This window comes from Conger conger, chromosome 13, assembly GCF_963514075.1.
Source record: "Conger conger chromosome 13, fConCon1.1, whole genome shotgun sequence".
NCBI lineage: Eukaryota > Metazoa > Chordata > Actinopteri > Anguilliformes > Congridae > Conger > Conger conger.
In genome coordinates this window covers 25,662,121-25,680,212 of record NC_083772.1, presented here as the reverse complement: position 1 = coordinate 25,680,212, position 18,092 = coordinate 25,662,121, and the positions used below count along the sequence as shown (strand labels likewise).

General features: G+C 42.5%; 2 protein-coding genes across 5 annotated transcripts; one reads left to right on the top strand and one right to left on the bottom strand.

The window, feature by feature from the left end:
- Positions 1-3: 3 nt before the first annotated feature.
- On the bottom strand, positions 4-3,564 carry aamdc (adipogenesis associated, Mth938 domain containing). 3 transcript variants are annotated; one of them, XM_061216253.1, is made up of 4 exons: positions 3,426-3,564; positions 1,600-1,753; positions 1,115-1,210; positions 4-640 (listed from the first exon to the last, which is right to left on the bottom strand). In XM_061216253.1, exons 2-4 carry the CDS (start codon positions 1,729-1,731, stop codon positions 500-502), a joined length of 369 nt encoding a protein of 122 aa, XP_061072237.1. In that variant the 5' UTR covers positions 1,732-1,753; positions 3,426-3,564; the 3' UTR covers positions 4-499. The 3 variants fall into 3 exon arrangements, with proteins under 3 accessions (XP_061072237.1, XP_061072236.1, XP_061072235.1); XM_061216252.1 differs by lacking the exon at positions 3,426-3,564 and adding an exon at positions 2,609-3,410; XM_061216251.1 differs by lacking the exon at positions 3,426-3,564 and adding an exon at positions 2,705-3,407.
- rsf1a (remodeling and spacing factor 1a) lies at positions 2,831-17,951 on the top strand. 2 transcript variants are annotated; one of them, XM_061216250.1, is made up of 16 exons: positions 2,831-3,715; positions 6,080-6,171; positions 6,661-6,753; positions 6,880-7,085; positions 7,205-7,332; positions 7,671-9,454; positions 9,594-9,815; positions 10,375-10,479; positions 11,048-11,127; positions 11,589-11,643; positions 12,331-12,434; positions 12,520-12,587; positions 12,794-13,004; positions 13,413-13,654; positions 13,903-14,082; positions 14,237-17,951. In XM_061216250.1, exons 1-16 carry the CDS (start codon positions 3,562-3,564, stop codon positions 14,911-14,913), a joined length of 4,401 nt encoding a protein of 1,466 aa, XP_061072234.1. In that variant the 5' UTR covers positions 2,831-3,561; the 3' UTR covers positions 14,914-17,951. The 2 variants fall into 2 exon arrangements, with proteins under 2 accessions (XP_061072234.1, XP_061072233.1); XM_061216249.1 differs by having other exon boundaries at positions 11,589-11,703.
- The last annotated feature ends 141 nt before the right edge of the window (positions 17,952-18,092 follow it).

The following is an 18,092-nucleotide window of genomic DNA, read 5'->3' as shown; positions in this document are numbered from 1 at the left end:
GGCTTAAATGCTTGATTTCTTTATTTGATTTTTTTTTTTTATGTTAGAAAGGGAACCCAAAGGACATGTTAAACGTAGTAATCAACGGCAAGCTGTCACAACAAACTGTTGTGTCTATTTGGCAATGATAGGAACAAATATTTCCAAAAATTTCAGAAATTACTTACATTTTACATTTACATTTTAGTCATTTGGCAGACGCTTTTAATCCAAAGCGATTTACAAGTGCATAGGTTCTACCATAAGTCAAAGCATAACATCCAGAAACTAGCAAAATACACATGAAATGCTGTTGTAAACATAGTTGTCATCATAAGTGCATTTTTTTTTTTTTTTCTTTTTTTTTTTTCAACAAGGTTGAACTTAGTGTACATCTCATACATCTCCTTGTCCATTGGATTCATCATAGTCATGACAAAACCAGCAGAAGAACAAGTGCCAAATGTTGCATTGGAGGTTAGTTTTGCTGAGACTTATGGCTGTTACACTGTTGATGACATCAACACGTAGAGTGGAACACACCTCCCACCTTCACTCCCTGTGCAACCAGAGCATTGTATTTCTGAACAGCCTTCTCTGTCTGAAACACCGTCACCTCCACACCCTGCTTCTTCACATATTCCAGGGTAGAAGAGGGCACCTGGACAGAGAATGTCATTTTATGACTATTACTATAAAAATACAAAGAAACTTAGAAAACACTAAAACGTCTATCTTTACTCAATCTGCATACACTGCTTGTCATAGTCACTGTATATGGACTATGAAATATTTTCGGCTGGTTTGCTGGGGGCAGGGGTGTTTATAAAACTGAACGGTCCATCATTATGATTTAAAGTTGCACTTAATATTCTTTAAAATGCTTGTCAAGATATTTTCTCATATCTACAAATTATTATAAATACACAATTATATGGTAGAGGAAAAATATATTTTATAGAACTGAACACTTCTATTTATTGTTCTAGTGTGGTGGCAATATAAAAAGCCAGATGTGATAAATTGATCCAGGTGACTTGAGAAATTGCATGTTTGTTTTTTTTTGGGGGGGGGGGTTTAAATGATGCGCCTCACTTGGGGGCTGTGGGATGGTTGTCTTGCCTGTCACTTTTACCTCTAAGGCCTCGTTCATCCCTCTCCCAATCACTAGCGTGTTCACCCCTTTCTTCAAGACTTCTTCTAGGTCCGCTGGCTGCACTCCTGGATGATGCTGAGGGGAACATTCAGATGCATGTTGCAACAAAGAGCTTCACAAATAGAACCAAAGCTAAGCCATTTGAGTTACAGCTTATAAACTGGGTGTGTAGTTTATAGGTCTCAACTTTTCATTTCAATTGGCAGGTTAGAATTCTTCAGGTGGGTCAGCATGTTCAACTTACAGACATCCCATTTGGGATAGACCATAGATCACCAGAGACAGTGTTGGGCAGCCCAACCCGAAACATGGATGCTCCAATTTTGCCCCCAAATCCAGTCCTGGTTTTCTTTTCGCCCAGGTAATTTACTGAACAAATAGTACAAATTGGCCAGATTGTCTTCACACATGATGCCCAGGTAAATATCTCTGCCTTTGAGTAACAGGACCCTATGGTAACTCACATTAGTACCAGTTTCCCTCCAGTCCCAGGTACGACTGCCTCCAGGCCAAACTTTGCAGTCCTTGTACGATGATGAGCAACCCTTAACCTTCATGTGTCCCCAGGACAAGGAGGCAATTTCTGGAGAGGTCATTTGCTCAAAGGATTTCCAGAATCTAGATTATCCGAAGATAAAACACCACAGTACTGGTGAGAAAATCTTAAATGATATACCACGTCAAAATGTGCCCAATTGTAAAAGTAATACAGTGCATTTCAGGACTTGTCACCACCTTCGACATTATTTTGCCTCAAAGCCTGAATACGTGACACTTTAAAGGGGAATAATATTTCTTACACAACCAAAACTCTGGGGTAACTGTGAAAACTGCAAGTACTTTTGCAATGTATTGAATACATAGGCGTAGGTTTGGGGTGAGACAAGGAGACGTCACTACCCACAATATTTTAAAATGAAATATTTGGTAGACTAAGTAGTACGCCATGAGACTTTACGTTTGACTAGGCGATCCAGCAGTGTGTCTCCCCCAAAAGTTGAAATAAAACCTACGACTTAATTTATATTTGGCAGCTTCCTGAGAAGCGTCGAGCTAATGTCTTTTCACGGCTGGTGACCTAACTTACTGACAATCACGCATTAACTTATTTTGTCGAATGTACTTAAGGTCTGTGTTAGACCATATTAAATAATATGTTCTAGGTAACTTAATCTAACGTAACAACGTAACGTAGTAATTATATCCAGCCCTCTCGTCTTAGTTGGTCTATGGCACAGACTGTAGAAGGTCCATGGTCGTTCGAATTTGCATTTTGCACGGAGAAACAACTAGCTAACACGTTAAAAGTTTTGCAAACATGTAAAACAGCCGAGTGTTAGCTGGCAAGCGACAAATTAAGACCAACATCGCTAACTTTCCAAAGTGACCAACTTGCCAGTAACTAGTAGCTTGCAAAGAAACTGCGTCAGCAAAAGAGCCTGAAACGAAATCAAGTTAGCTAGCTATAGTTACCTCCCATTTGCGACGTTAAAATGCAAAGCCCCTTGCGTATGTTATTGATAACGCATGGCGTGATTAAGTTATGCTGACCAAAAAACAATAACAGACCTGAGGTGTCCAGTTACTGAGGTTACTTTCTCTTGTTCGGTTAACTACGTAATTGGATCGTTTTACTAGACGACGTCAAAAGAGGCGTGCAAATACGACACTCCCATCATACACGCCTCTCCACTGCGCCACACCCCCCACATACAAGAACTGCAGCAAGAGCTATATATTATGAAGGTACATACTACCTAGCTAGCTAGATAATTACTGGCACTATATACAGGGCGTTAATAAAATTGAAGGACGTTGTTTCAAGCGTTTAGAAAATAGCTGACGTTAACGTTAGCTACAACTATCAAACCTTGTATATAGTCGCTAGCTAACATGCTGCGTAGCCAGGCTAGCTAGTTTTCGACATAACCTAATCAAGCAGTAGCTAGCATGAGCGTTAACGTCCTACACGTAATTTATCTTAAGTAGTTGGCTATTATGATGTTAATACTCCCTGTTGCTAACTATGTTACCCTTGATGCTAACGTTATCATTGAGGGAGAGTAATGTTAACGTCATAGGTTAACGCTAACTAGGAAGCCACAGCGGTTGACAGATGCAGCTCAGTCCGTCTGGTAAAATGTACAAGCAAAGAAAACAGAGTGTAGTCAGTCTTTGATGTACGGTACTTAAAGCTATTATTAAATTGGTTATCTAGCTATAAAAAGAAGTGCCCTATCTAGCAATATCACTGCATACTCGTTTGTTTACATTAGTGAATCAACTTTACCGCAAAGACCTCTGGGCCACTGGCGGCTTGGCCTTTCGAGTCCCCTACACGTTAATGAGGCTATACTGGCGCTGTGAATTCTGGGCAGTCCTCGGTCCTCCGAGCTCAGTCTCCTCCTGCTCCCCCGTTGGAAAAAATGGCTGCTCCGGCGGCAGCGGCGGGTCCTTCCCCCGGTTTGTGCCCAAGCTACGCCGTTGTCTGTTCTTTTCTGGAGCGGTATGGAGCCGCACTGGACCTGCCGGAGCTGTCGTTTACGCAAATTGAGAGATATCTACAGGAGACTTCCGTAGGTAAGGTTTGAATTCAAGAAGCTGCGACGTGCGAGGAAAAAGGCTCTCCATCATCCCTGCTTGTGTTGTTGGTTGTGCACAGTAGACATTGGTTGTTGTGTTATTGTGTGGCTGTTCAGCGTTTAACTTCGTTTTATTCTCGGCTAGCTGATCTTTCTGGTAAAGCGTGAAATGTGTGGACAATGGGAAACAACTAGTTGTGCTTTCATAAGAGTTTCTTGTCAACAAAAGGCCACACTATTTCTTATTTGTGCTGATACTTTGTCAGGGTTGACATTCTTGCCTGGCTTGCTATGCCTTCTCATCATGGATTAAATTGTACTTTATCAGGCACAAAAGGAAAAGAAAATTGGACCTGATGTTTGAGTTACGCTCTCATTTCATTTAACCGTTTGCTGGCTTTTTACAATTTGGTTTACAGTAATCATTAGGATCAACGGCTCCCAATATGCGCTGATGATATTTGCAGTTAATATTTTTTTGGCAGTGGGTCTCTGACACCACTGCGCAGGCGCACAACGCGGCAGTCTAAACTTCCTGCTGAATGGAGTCTCTGCGATTATGTTCCGATATTCACTTCATTCAAACTAGTCAAGCAGAAAACGAACGTTTTTTACTCGCCATAAACACGCCTTTCTTGACCATTCAGTTAATAATTATGTTGACGTCTTTACCAATATTAGCATCTGACGCCTTCATTCGTTGCGCAGTGTTCAAAAGAGAAGCAGTGCATTTGTGGCGTAGCTAGCTTGCTCTTCAGCTGTCATTTCATCGCATTGTGTTCCGCCTCCAAAAAATACTCATGTGGGCAGGATGTTTGTGTCGCTACCCTTTTTACTTAGGTTAGAGCAAGAAAATATCATTGAAAGTAAGATGCTATCTGACCGTATTTCTGAAATATGCGGTTTTACACCCACTCAGTTTGCTTGACAACCACATGTACGGTAGTATAACATCAGACTGGTTTAGCTACTTAGCTGTATTACTATAAAATTCAGTGAGAATTTGAGCCTGCATTCTCCCCTTACTGCACTTGGAGTATTTACTTATTGGAAATATAATATAGTGATGGCTAAATCTGACTGCACTGTGTCCAAGAGCTTCCTTAAATTTGCTAACAATATGACATTCATGGGGAAATTGTTATGATGCTTGGCAGACACAGCTACTCTAAATCATTGAAGTCTGGAATAGGTAGAATGCTACCGTGGTTAAATAGGTTCTGTCAAGTTACAGTCCTACATAATATCTCCTCTATATATCGAACTTAAATTCTAAATGTTGTAATTGTGTTTGGGGAAGGCTTAACTTGTCAAATTAGTCAGATTAGTGGATTTTCGAAGTGTTACAATCGAAAACACTAGGTTGAAATATTTATTCGACTTCTGGATAATTCCATGTCAACTCAGCACACTTGGATTTAGACCGCATCAATGAGATTCAGCATCTTGATTTGGCTCTAAGAAACTCCTGGAACCAAAATTACACTTGCACTTGTACACGTGGTTATTAATTTAGGAGATATGGGCTAACAAAGTTTGTGTGACTCAATGATAGGTCAAAGTCATGGAGTCACGCAAACACGCGTGCAACTTTGTTCGCCCATATCTCGGATTAAGAATTGGTGTAATTTTGGTTCCAAGGGTTTCTTACAATGCCAAATGTAATAAAAATCTGTGACGAGTGTGTTGAATTGACATAGAATTACCCTTCTATAATAATTGTTTGGTGTAGTAATATGTGCATGGCACTCAAAAGAAGTATATATTTTACCTAAGTCTGCCAAATGCCATTAATGTAATGTAGTTTAGCCCATTAAGTCTAAAGAATCAGCCAATGTACTCTTGATTTAAATAGGGACAAAGTTGATATGGGAAAACATATCCAGTGTAGCTATCATAAATATATTACTCAGTATTTGTAAATAATATCTTGTCACTGTAATAAATGGATCAAAATTAGTTGCTGTACTTCAAGTTTAAAATAAATGAGAAGCAAAACAGATTGTAAGTTATTGAACAAAATTAGTGAAGCACACAGCTATATGAGGACTGGCTCCAGAATTTTTTTTATTTTAAAGTGAAGTGTGTCACCATACGATGCCCTGGTTTACTCCTGAGTAAATTAAGGCAAGGTATTGGCAAATATTTTTGGTCAGGAAATGTAAAAGGGTTAAAGTAAACATTTTATGAATTGTGGATAAAAATGAGAAATTATAACCTGTATTTTTGCATTTAAATTTGACTAGCATAATACGCATCTTGCCCATAATTTAACTTTTTAGATTCTTCAGGGAACACAGACACAATTTTGAATGCTTCTAAATTGGGGCCATACATTTCTCACCCCTTCTGTGTCCCTCAGTCCCTAAGCCCTTGGTGGAACTTCATGTGAAGTTAATGAGGAAAATTGGGAAGTCTGTGTCTGCAGAAAGATGGGAGAAGTATCTCATCAAGGTGAGTTAGGCCTCTCATGCTAATGTTGGGTGGTAGCTCTACTTTGAGTTTTCCTGTCTTATTCATTCATTATACTGTTAACACATGTAGCCCATAGTAAATACTGCATCATACTTCTATTCTGAGGAAATTCAGATGGATGACCTACTGTATCACTGTGTATGTATGTAGGGCAGCCTGTAGTGGTTAAGGTACATGATTGGGACCCGCAAGGTCGGTGGTTTGATCCCCAGTGTAGCCACAATAAGATCTGCACAGCCTTTGGGCCCTTAACCCTGCGTTGCTGCAGGGGAGGATTGTCTCTTGCTTAGTCTAATCATCTGTACACTCTGGATAAGAGTGTCTGCCAAAATGCCATCAATGTAATGTAATGTATACATGGTTAATAATTTTAACCTTAAATAATGTATCATGTAATGAATGGGTTTTGTTTATGTTGTTTTATTAACTGGTGCTTTGTGATTGACGGTGTGTGTTTTTGCCCCCTAGGTGTGTCAGGAGTTCAACAGCACTTGGGCCTGGGAGCTTGAGAAGAAGGGATACAGAGAGATGACAGTAGAGTGCAAGACGGGAATCCTCAAAGTATGGCCAGACATTGTATACGCCCAATGTTACTGTCTCCTGACTTAAATAGGCTGCTTTCAGCAGAAATCCAAAGTTCATTCTGTTTATTCATATTGAAATAATCTTCTATTGTTTCTTCTACAGTACTTGTGTGAGTGCCAGTTTGATGACAACATCAAGTTCAAGACAGCAATAAATGAGGAGGATCCCGATAAGATGCGTCTGCAGCCTATTGGCCGGGACAAGGATGGCCTCATGTACTGGTTCCAGTTGGACCAGGATCACAATGTACGGGTCTACGTGGAGGAACAGGATGACCAGGACGGATCATCCTGGAAGTGCATCGTCAGGTACATGGATTGACGGCACGTTCGTGTTGATAGTCAATAAGGATCATAGACTACAAAGATCATCAAGAATAATTTAATGTAGTTGTTTAAGTACATCAATATTGTGTCCTCCTTCTCAGAACAAGAAATGACCTCGCAGAAACAGTGGAGCTGCTTAAGACCCAGATCGACCCAGCTCTCTTGACCAACAAGGAAGAAAAGGAGGAATCTGGCAGTACAAGTCCAAACCCAGAGGATGGAGGAAAACGTATGGTCATGCTTCTGGACATTTTATTGGGTTCCAAACCAAGGAGTATGACACTGAATTCATAGCATTTTGTCTTTTTATGTGCTTAAGTGTCATTTCTGGATAAAAGATTGAGAGAATGTGGAAAGGGTATTGGGAACCTCTGACAAAAGCAAGAATTGCATGTGTTGAAAAAGGAGTAACATACAGTATTTGTGAAATAGCACTGCATTAGTGTCTCCTGTCTGCTCTTTATTTCAAGTAGTGCAGCAGTATTTCAAGTTTGGTTCAGCCATTATTTTTCAGTGAAGGTTATAATTGGAGGAAAGTGTGAAATGCATTTGTATTTGTCCCCACAGGAGAAACTGAGGATCTGAAAAAAACTCTTGAAAGCTCAGAGGATGAAGATAAAAAGCCTGAAGAGCGTGGCAATCGTTCCATCTCCCCTGTGGTAGGAAGAGAACAGAAGGCCTCTGGAAAGGAAGCTAAATCAGATTTAACGCAGGAGGTCAAGCAGGAGCCCACAGATAAGGGGAAAGTGCAGACAACCTGCAGGGTGGAGAAGCCAGAGGTAAAACCCGTCATTGACAACAGGGTCAGTACCATCACTGCTATCGTCAAGGAGGAGCCCAAAGACTCAACCTTGAATTCAACTGCATTGGAAGCCCCGGTGAAGATGGACATCCATGAGGAAATAAAGGAGAAGACCTCAGAGGAAGTTGAGAGGGCTTTGAAGAATGACCAGCAGGCTAAAATCCCCCTGAAAAAGAGGGAACTCAAACTGAGTGAGGACTTTGACAATGGGGGCAGTATCATTGTTCGCAACCCTTCCATCACTCCCACCAAAGAGCTGCTGAAGGAGGAGGTGGGTAAGGTAGATGAGGAGAGCAAAGGACTGCCTTGCTCCACCTTTGGGGGCTTGGAAAAGGAGCCAAAGGGTGATCTAATAAATGGGGAGGTCCAGCCTGCGAAAGAAATACTCTTGGACACCAGATTGGAGAGGGCCAATAGCAAGCAGGCTAATAAAGAAGAGTCACAAGTCGGCATGGAAGAGAACGGTCCAGCAACATGCAGTGTGATAGTTGAAACCAGCAGAGGGGAGAAAGCGATGCCTGCTGAGCCAGAGAAATTTAGTGGTACAGAAAAATGTAAGCAGCCCATTGAAGAGAAAACCATCCCCACAGAGCAAAGGGACACTTGGTCTGCAGGTGATGCTACTGTTGCCTCAGAAAACAAGATGAGAGTAGCTTCTAAGGAGGCAGATAAGTCCTCTAATGTGTCCATCCAGCAGGAAGGAAGGCAAGAAGAGTCCATGAAGGTTTCAACAGCATCCCTGAATGTATTAGAGTCCAAAGAGAAGGCCAATAAAGACGGGATCTCTGACAAAGCAGAAGAGAAAGCTGTAGATAAGTCCAAGAAAGAGTCCAATAGTGCAGATTCCAGTCATCCTGAAAAAGCTCAACCTAAAGAGTCTACTAACAGGAAGATTGAGGTAGATGCCTCACTTCCTGAGAAAGTCAAGGTTCAGAAGATCACGGAAAACCAAGAGAATGAAACCTTAGGGCAGGAATCCACCCTTGCAGAGGAGAGGAAAGAGGATAGTGGAAATACTGAAATTGTAGATGAAGTGGCAGAGAAGGAGGCCAAGAAAGAGAAAAGGGGGCTTGAGAAGAAGAATAAGAAAAGCAAAGCCAAAAATGAGGCAAAAGAGGATGACCAGGACAAAATGGCCACAGGTAAAGACGAGAATAGTGGAGAGCAGGATGCTGACAAGTCCAGCCACCAAGAGGAAGCTGCAGTAGCCGAGGAGGGTGAAGAGGTGTCCTCAGAAATTCAAACAGAGGGCATCCGTCTGAAGATCAAAATCCCCTCCCACAAGAGGAAAACGATGCTCCAGGTGGAGGAGAAGAGGCCTGACACAGGGGCTGATGTTGCCGATGGGAGGTCCCTGAGAAGGTCACCCAGGATATGCCGGCCCACTCCCAAGTTGGCAGAAATCCAGGATATGAAACTGGAGAAGAAGCAGTTGGCGTCAGTGCTTGAAGATGATGAGGAGGATAATGAAGAAGAGGAAGAACAGTCTCCAAAGAAACCACGGGAAAATTCAAGAAAGGTTGACCCAGATGGCCAGACCAAATCAAAGGTGCCTTGAAACATTTCAGCTTCCTGTTCATAATTGGATGTGGTGTGGGGTTTATTTAGCTTACTATAAATACCCTCTGATATGGTTTAGGGCTTTGATGAAGTGCCGCGGTTTATCACCTTGTCATTTGTTGCTCTAGGGAAGACGGCGACGTCGAGGCCGGTGGTCGAACCCTCGCAGGTGGCCTAAAACGAAGGGCTCCAGTGATGATGAAGATGAGAGTGAGGATGATGACAGTGATGAAGATTACAAGGTGGAGAAGTCCAAGGACAGGCAGGGGTCTGACTCAGAGTCAGTCTCAGATGCCACTCCTAATGATGACCCCTGCAAACACTGTGGCCTCCCAAACCATCCTGAACTGGTGGGTTCTTCTTTTTTTTTTTTTTTAATAGTACTCAAATTGTAATCATGTAACTGTATCATCTCCTTTGTAGAATATCTATGATCGTCTTCTTGTCATAAGACTATTTTAAAATGATGTGACTGTCAAGCTAATGCAAAAACATCTTTCAGTTCAGTTTTAAAAATGGAAATTGAAATTGCAATCAAACAAGACTTAAGGAAATGGCTCATTACATTTGTCAGGATAATATTGTAAACAGCTGCTGAAGAACTTGAAAGCCGTTGCGCCAGACTCACAGACACAGATTAATCTTCGCTCTGGACTAAATTTAGTCTAGGACTAGGCTTAATCAGTGTCTGTCAAACTGGTTCTCTATATTCAGATTCTCAGTTAAAATGAGGGTAATCTAGTTTCATCCGTTTTCTAGTCTCCAAGGGGCCAGATTACTTTTTAGTGATATAATCTTTAGTAGTTTAATCAACAGAGACAACCTAGAACATGAAGCACCATTTTGCGTGATTTGCTCGTGTATGGTATGTGTGATAGTGGTATGGTATGACTGCTCTTCCTCCTACAGATCCTGCTGTGTGATTCCTGTGACAGCGGGTATCACACGGCCTGTCTGAGGCCCCCTCTCATGGTCATCCCGGATGGGGAGTGGTTCTGCCCGCCCTGCCAGCACGTAAGACTTCATTCTCTTAGGTCTGAGCTAGTGCTGCATCATTTTGCTCCTGCCTGGAGGGGGGAGCCATATACCGATTTGTATATTATATCCATTTTATGGCAGTCTTGAAGTGAAAATACTTTTGGTCATGGTTTAAATGAGTGGTTAATTGCTTCTGCTTCAGCTTCATCAATAAATACTCACTTAAGTCTTAATGTGAATGTGATGATATGTAATAATGAGTCTTATTATGTATTGTCCTGTTAAAACAATGTTTGACGAATCCCATGGCACCTTGGTTTGAGTCAGGACCTGTGGCAGTGCGGGCTGTGGTCAGCGGCTCCACAGGTTGGCTCGTAAAGGGCTGTTGTCACTCAGGGAGAGAGCGTACCAGTCAGCAGTATTGTATTCATCACCAGTGACCCCTCTGTTTTATGAACTGGAATATAAATTATCAGTGTTAAATAATGGTACTTCCTGTGAATTAAAGGTCCCATGGACCCACCAATAGGTGAATTCATGGCTGCAGCAATACAATGTGCAATGCATAATATTCCAGCTTGATTGGCTCCCTCTTTCTCTGCAGAAACTTCTGTGTGAGAAGCTGGAGGAGCAGCTGCAGAACCTGGATGTGGTTCTGAAGAAGAGGGAGCGTGCGGAACGAAGGTGAAGTCACTTGCCCTTCTTTTTTATTTTTCTACCGTTATTCACAAATTAGTGCATATTTCCTATTTGACTTCAAGGTTGGGGAAAATCACTGTAAAGTGACGCCAACTTCAGGAGTTAATAGTCTTGGCACTCCGAAAGATTAATAAATTGGATTTACTGCATATCGTATATGCTTCACACTTCATATTAGATAGTAGTAGTGTGCAAACATTTGGTCAAAAAGCCTTTTACAATTAATATCTAAGTGAACAGAAGCAAGCCTGGCTTCTACATGGTACAACGTTAAACATGACGTTATTTAGACTTTTTTACAGTCTCAAAATAATAAAAAAGGGCCCTGTGCAAGTTTTGGAACGCTGTCAGTTAGTACTTTGTTACTCCTCCTTGGGCAACTATAACAGCTTTGCCATTGGTGATTATAGAAGTTTTTCCCTCCCTCTCGCTCACTGTGTCACCAGGCGGGAACGCTTGGTGTATGTGGGGATCAGTGTGGAAAACATCATACCAGCTCCCGTAAGTACCGAGGACTTGGAATCTAATGGCGGTAACTTGGTTAGTCCCCGCAGTGCTCAGGTCAGTGCATTTGTCCCGTGTGATTTAAGCCTCTGAACTCTTTCCATGGGTTTTAAAGGGGCTTTGACACTAACTTTTCCTAAATTTACATGTCTCTGATGTCTTCAATTATTTTATTCACTCTTGTTTGATGGATTTTTGATAGTTTCCTTTTCCCCCTTCTCTGTTCTTTACTAAAATGTGATTATGGACATTCATTTTAAGTAAACATTTAAAGTTAAATATCATTTTATTGATTCATACTGTATATTTTATTTGAATACATGTATTTCTTCTGTAAGTTATTGATAGTCTTGCATGTTTTCAGAGGTATACATGCATGTCTGTTATTCATTTTTGCATGCCGCTTCAATGTCTGCATCAACTACTGTGCCATTCTTATGATATAATGGAGGGAAGGAAATGACTGATGTTATTATTTTCCTTTTCTTGTTTATTTTCGAATCATTCCAGATACCGTTTCATCGTATTTATCCCTCTGAAAATGTTGTATAGATTACTTTAAGTATCTGTAGTACATGGAGCTTGATAGTGGGCTACTTCCATGTGAAATCTGTCAGACTTGTCGTCACTGGCTGCTTCTCCATTGATGCTCTATGTTAACTGCCTCACCTTCTTGCTCCCCAGGAGGCACAACTGGAAGAGGAAAAGCAGGAAAAGAAGAAGGATATCAAAAAAAGCAAAAATCTGGGTAGAAGGTCCACAAGAGCAAGGAAATGTATCAGTTACAGGTGAGTGATGGAAGCATGGCTAACAATGTGCTGTCACCATCCTCATGAGACATCCAGCTTACCCTGTATGCTGCGTTTCCCATAGGTTTGATGAGTTTGACGAAGCTATTGATGAAGCAATCGAGGAGGACATTAAAGAAGCAGAGGGAGGAGGTATGTGGGCTGTGATTAAAGAGGAAACCGAATATGAAATATTTCACAAAACAATTTGTAATGAATGTTAATTGGATATTTTTTGCATATAATTCCTTTGACGGAGAACTACAGTATTTTATTTAAAAGGTCATGTGTTGTCTTGCAAAAGTCCTGGAGACGGCCCAGAATGCAGAATTTGAAGCCGGAATATGTGTAATGTTCAGGCGCAGGTCGAGGTAAAGACATGGCCAACATCACGGCACACAGAGGGAAGGACATCTCCACCATCCTGCAGGACGAGGGCAAGGAGAACCGCCGCCCCGCCAAGGCCGCGCCCGCCCCACGGAGGAAGAAGCGCCGGCGGCTCAACGACCTGGACAGCGACAGCACCGTGGAGGAGGAGGAGAGCGAGGACGAGTTCCGCCTCAGCAGCAGGTGGGTCCCCTACCCCGAGGCACCATGGGCACCTGCTCTTAATGCTCACCTCAGCAGCAGGTGGGTCTCCTACCCCACGGCACCATGGGCACCTGCTCTTAATGCTCACCTCAGCAGCAGGTGGGTCTCCTACCCCACGGCACCATGGGCACCTGCTCTTAATGCTCACCTCAGCAGCAGGTGGGTCTCCTACCCCACGGCACCATGGGCACCTGCTCTTAATGCTCACCTCAGCAGCAGGTGGGTCTCCTACCCCACGGCACCATGGGCACCTGCTCTTAATGCTCGTCTCTTGTTATTGCTGCACTACTTTGACTATTTTACCTCTGCGCTTCCGCTTGTTTTTGGGCCATTTCTAAATTTCCCATCTCTCTGTTTCTCTCTGTGTCCTGGCGGTGCGTGTCACAGCACGGAGGAGGAGGAGTTTGTGGCTTCAGCTGAAGGGGAAAGCGATGCCGACGCCCGGTCCGTGGACGACAGCGACTTCGGCAGGTCGGGCCCTGGTCCACGCCATCGCTCCTCCCGGGCCAGGAACCGGGCCAGGAACAGGCAGAAGAAGAGTGTGAGAAGACCACCACGCCGAAGAAGAGGGTACTCAGATGATGAAGAAGAGGAGGAGACAGAGGAAGAAGATGAAGAAGAGGAGATGGGTAAGAATGAGCATTTACATTTGATATGCCTGATTATTCCAACTAATGAAGGATGGGTGTCTGGATTTTTCGTGGGGTAGATTTCCCTTCTGTTCTATGAGTATACGTTTCTAAAAAGCAGCATGCTTTTGGAAATGCATCTCAAGTTTAAAATATGGTGGTATAAAGGCCATCAACCTACTGCTTGAGTATTTACCTGACTGATTCACTGATGGGCTTTCACCACTGCTGTCCGACGGCGTGTGCAGTGTCCGAGCGCTCGAGTGAGTTCAGCGACAGCGACCTGGACATGCGGCGGAGACGTTCCCGCCGGAGCCAGAAGAAGCAGGTGAACTACTGCGAGACCTCGGACAGCGAGCGCTCCCACGCCGCCCGCCGCCACAAGCAGCGGCCCCACCGACGGCGCCTCTCCAGCTCCGACAGCGACGGTCAGTGCCGCGTTCACCGCTCTCAGTTCTGCACGTGTGGCCGCGTGTCCCGGCTCCGTCTCTACACTTGTAGTACATGGTTTATTGTTGTTTGCTACCTCCCAGTTCTTGGCTCCTGTTTGGGTTTTGACATTTCCTCTGCTTGAAATTTTAGGGAGCGTCCGTTCGAAAGACTCGAGTGGTGAGGAAGAGGAGGAGGAGGAGGAAGGCAGGAATAGGAGGAAGAGGGTGAAGAGAGGCGATTCCTCCGAGGAGGACACCAGGACATGGCGCAAGCGGCTGGCTCTGAAGCGGCGGAGACCCTCTGCGGAAGATGACGACGAAGACGAGGAGGACGACGAGTCTGAGGAAGAGGAGCGGCCCGTCCGCAAGAGGTTGAACCGCATTGAGACAGACGAGGACGATGATGAGGAGGAGGAGGAGGAGGAGGAGGAGGAAGAGGAGGAGGAGGAGGAGGAGGAGGAGGAAGAGAAGAAGAGAAAAAGGCCGGAGGCAGAGGAGGAGGGCGAGAGCCCAAAGAGACCCCGCAGGATTGCCAGCGACGATGAAGAGAAGGTTGGGAAGGAGCAGAGCTCACTGGACTACAGCATGGGGGGGCTGCCTCCCACCAATGGACAGAGTGCAGCCAAGGGCCCCGGGCCCTTCGTCCCCAAGCTCGGCGCGGCCGTGGCACCCAAGGACAGCGGAGCGTCACCTGCCCCGGGGGCCCCCGCCACCCTGGCTCCCAACGGCATGGCCCCCCAGGACACTGCCACGCAGGACGAGGATGAGGACGATCTCTTAGGGGTGACAGACCTGGTGGACTACGTTTGTAACAGCGAACAGTTGTAGGGCATTGCAGTTCTGTGATCATTTAATGCGTTTTTGCCAACAACCCCACCCCTACTGCTCTGACCCATTCCCCCATCTCCTCCTGGAAGTGAACTGGACTTAACAGTGAAGGGTCTTACGAGCTGCAGCGACTACTGGAGGGCCTGCATTGCTTGTGTGCAGTGTTGACATCCTCTCCTCCTCTGTACACCCGTAGACACTGACACACCACAGATGAAGAGCAGGAGTGTCCTTCTACAGACACAGAAACCTCTCTTCTTTGTACAACAGCACTTGAGAGACCCATTTTAGGTCACTTTTCTTTTTTTAATAAGAAAACATAGGCACCCTATGTTGTATGTCCTCTGCTTGTTTGTCGGTCCTTGTACGTAATAGAAAGGTTGTTGTGTTATTTTTGTTCCACTACTGTAAGATTTGTATATTTTATATGAAAAGAAACTCCTCACCTCTGTGATGAAATGGGAGACCTTTATCGGGGACAGGTAAAAATGCATTCCTTTCTCAGCTAGACATGTAAAGTTTCCCGGGATCAGTTTCAGAGGACAAAACACGCGTTTTCTCAGTGAGAAACGATGCTTTTCATGTGCTCTCTTCCTCATTTGCTGAATTGATGTCAAATCCAAAAGTAAATTTTTCACATCAGGCCTATCTCAACACCGTTAACTTAAGACACTTTCACGCCTAGCTCAACCGTGAAACTAAAGTTTTGACTATATAATCTGTGTATTGTGTATGATCGGATGTCCACTACTACGTACACTACCTGTCTGTTCTAACAAGGTGTTTGTCTGTTCAAACAATATTGATTTTTGGAATTTCTGTCATTAAAGGCCAGGCAAAGACAGTCTTCAGTCAGTTTTCGCTATCTGAAAAGTTCCCTTTAGTTATTCCCTGGGCAAATTTATCTCACCGATATAATTACGGTTTGCTTATTAGGGTATCTTGACTTGCCAAGTTTTTAGCTCCATTTAATTAGCAGACAGTTCCATGTGGATTTGCTAGTATTTTAGCTGACACGTGTCACCTTTTACTACTTGAGAGAGAAAAAACTGTCCGTGTGTGTGTTTGTGAATTTAAGGACTGTCAGCAGATTAAGATGAAAAGTTTATCTTTTTAAAATTTCAAATTGTTCTGATATGCCAGTCAACCTCCTTGCAAAGTATTTACTTTAATCTAAATGGTAATACTCATGGACACATCAGGATTTAGTGCAGACTGTTTTTTTAATGGCTTTAAATAAATTTGCCCATGATTTTCTTGCCCCTTCGCTCTCTGCTCTGATGTATGCATCGTCTTATTTAACATCTTTTTTCTGTTTTCTTTTCAATCATTCTGCAGTGAAACATGGTGAAAAAGCATATTATTGAACTTTGTCTTCTTCAACTCCAATTGTTTGAGTAAGAACCACCACAGTTTCTATGTGTGTTATATTGGAGCTTACAGTATACCATTACTGTATCTACTTGCTGCTGGTACAAGAGTGTAGTTTGTTTTGATTAATAGTTGAAGGACCAGGATAAATTTGTTTCATGCCATAATAGTTCTTTGTAAGCATAAATCCGGATTTTACCAGGTAATTTACAGTTTGCTTTTAAAATGTGTTAATTACAAGGACCAACGTGCCCCAAAAATGGCTGGCTGAAGATAATTGGGTCAAGGGATGATGCAGGACAAGCATTGTACGTAGCTTTTGGGATTTGTTATCTTGGATGCTTTGATGGTAACTTTTGCCTTTGGTGAAACACATTTCAAAATTGCTTTGTGTTGTGTTTTTCTCAGTTTCTCATGTTAATTGTACAGTGTTTTTTGGAATGTTCTTGTAAACACTACTCTATCCTCGTGTTCCTTCAGTCATGGTTCTTCTGAACCCTGTGGGAGAGATGGAGTCTAAATGAAAGCCTTGGTTGTTATATAAAGATCTTCTTTGTCGCCTGCAAATTTTCGGGAAGTAATGGTCTGTTGGTGAGTTTAGGTCTTAGCTTGAGGGAGATTCCTGATGCACCACCTCAATTGGTTCAAATGTACAGTCTCAAAATTAAACCCTTTAATTTGACAAAGCAAAATAAAAAAATGAAAATAAAACGTATCTCTACATTATGTGTATATTTGTAGTTTATGCTGTAACATATTAGCAACCTTTTTTAAAAATGGAAAAAAATATATAAGCATTTCTTTACAATGGCAACTGTTTATAATTTTGTAGTAAGTTGTGATATTGGCACAACTTTTGTAATGTTAAACAATGTCTTGGCATGTTGCTCAACATCTTTCTGCAAGCAGTAAATGTATTTTTGCTTGAATTTGCAAGGTTAAAAACCTATAACCTCTACCCATCTTGTATTTAACAGTGTCTTTCATCCCTTGTTATTGCACTGTAGATAGGAAAAGTAAGTTACAAAATTACACAGCATGTATTGATAGAGCAAATCATAATACATGCAAAGACACTTGGAGAGCGGGTGATATGAAGTAGGAGTGACTAAATGTCAACGTGGCTGCTTTTATACAAATAGTCTTGTAATATAATGTTATATTATTAGCATATACATTTGGAGTGAATACAATTATGGTTTTTCTTGGGGAAAATTACAAATATTGCTCATCCCACTTATAGTGTGTGTGTGTGTGCGTGTGCATGTGTGTGTACACATGCACACGCACACACACTATTCTATAATCCATGCTAATTAGATTTTGCAGGTAATATGCAAACTACTGCTTTACCACTCTACATACTTTTGGCCTGAAATGTTTCTTTATTTCATTCTGTGCTTTGTGAATTTTAAACAACATGGTGTGTTGTTTAAATCCAAGTATATTTGTAAAAAATAAAAAGGAAAAAAAAGAAAACATGAAAGAAAAAGGTCAGTGCCAATGTTTTTGTGTGTGTAGTGCTGTCTGAGGTGTAAAACACAGGCCTACAAAGCCTATAGTCTGTGTTCCCCTTTCAAAGCCTTTTATTATTAAACCTGCTGTCATTTCTTTCTTATGGATACAAAACTTGTACATTTGTCATAATAAAAAAGGCTTTAAAACCCTTTCTTGAGCTGAAATTATTAGGTAAATTGTTGAAGCGTGTATGCTTTAGATAATATAGTTTATGGAAAGTATTTTCATGATTATACTATGCAATGTAATTACATTGTTCTTTGCCAAATATCTTGGTAGTGTTTGCAGTG

Coding starts and splice junctions, on each gene's coding strand:
- aamdc (XM_061216253.1), bottom strand. CDS start 1,731: ATGACCTCTCCAGAAATTGCCTCCTTGTCCTGGGGACACATGAAGGTT. Junction 1,211..1,599: donor GGAGGGAAACTGGTACTAAT/GTGAGTTACCAT, acceptor TGTTCCCCTCAG/CATCATCCAGGAGTGCAGCC. Junction 641..1,114: donor GGATGAACGAGGCCTTAGAG/GTAAAAGTGACA, acceptor TTCTCTGTCCAG/GTGCCCTCTTCTACCCTGGA.
- rsf1a (XM_061216249.1), top strand. CDS start 3,562: ATGGCTGCTCCGGCGGCAGCGGCGGGTCCTTCCCCCGGTTTGTGCCCA. Junction 10,480..11,047: donor TCTGCCCGCCCTGCCAGCAC/GTAAGACTTCAT, acceptor CTTTCTCTGCAG/AAACTTCTGTGTGAGAAGCT. Junction 13,655..13,902: donor AGATGAAGAAGAGGAGATGG/GTAAGAATGAGC, acceptor CGGCGTGTGCAG/TGTCCGAGCGCTCGAGTGAG.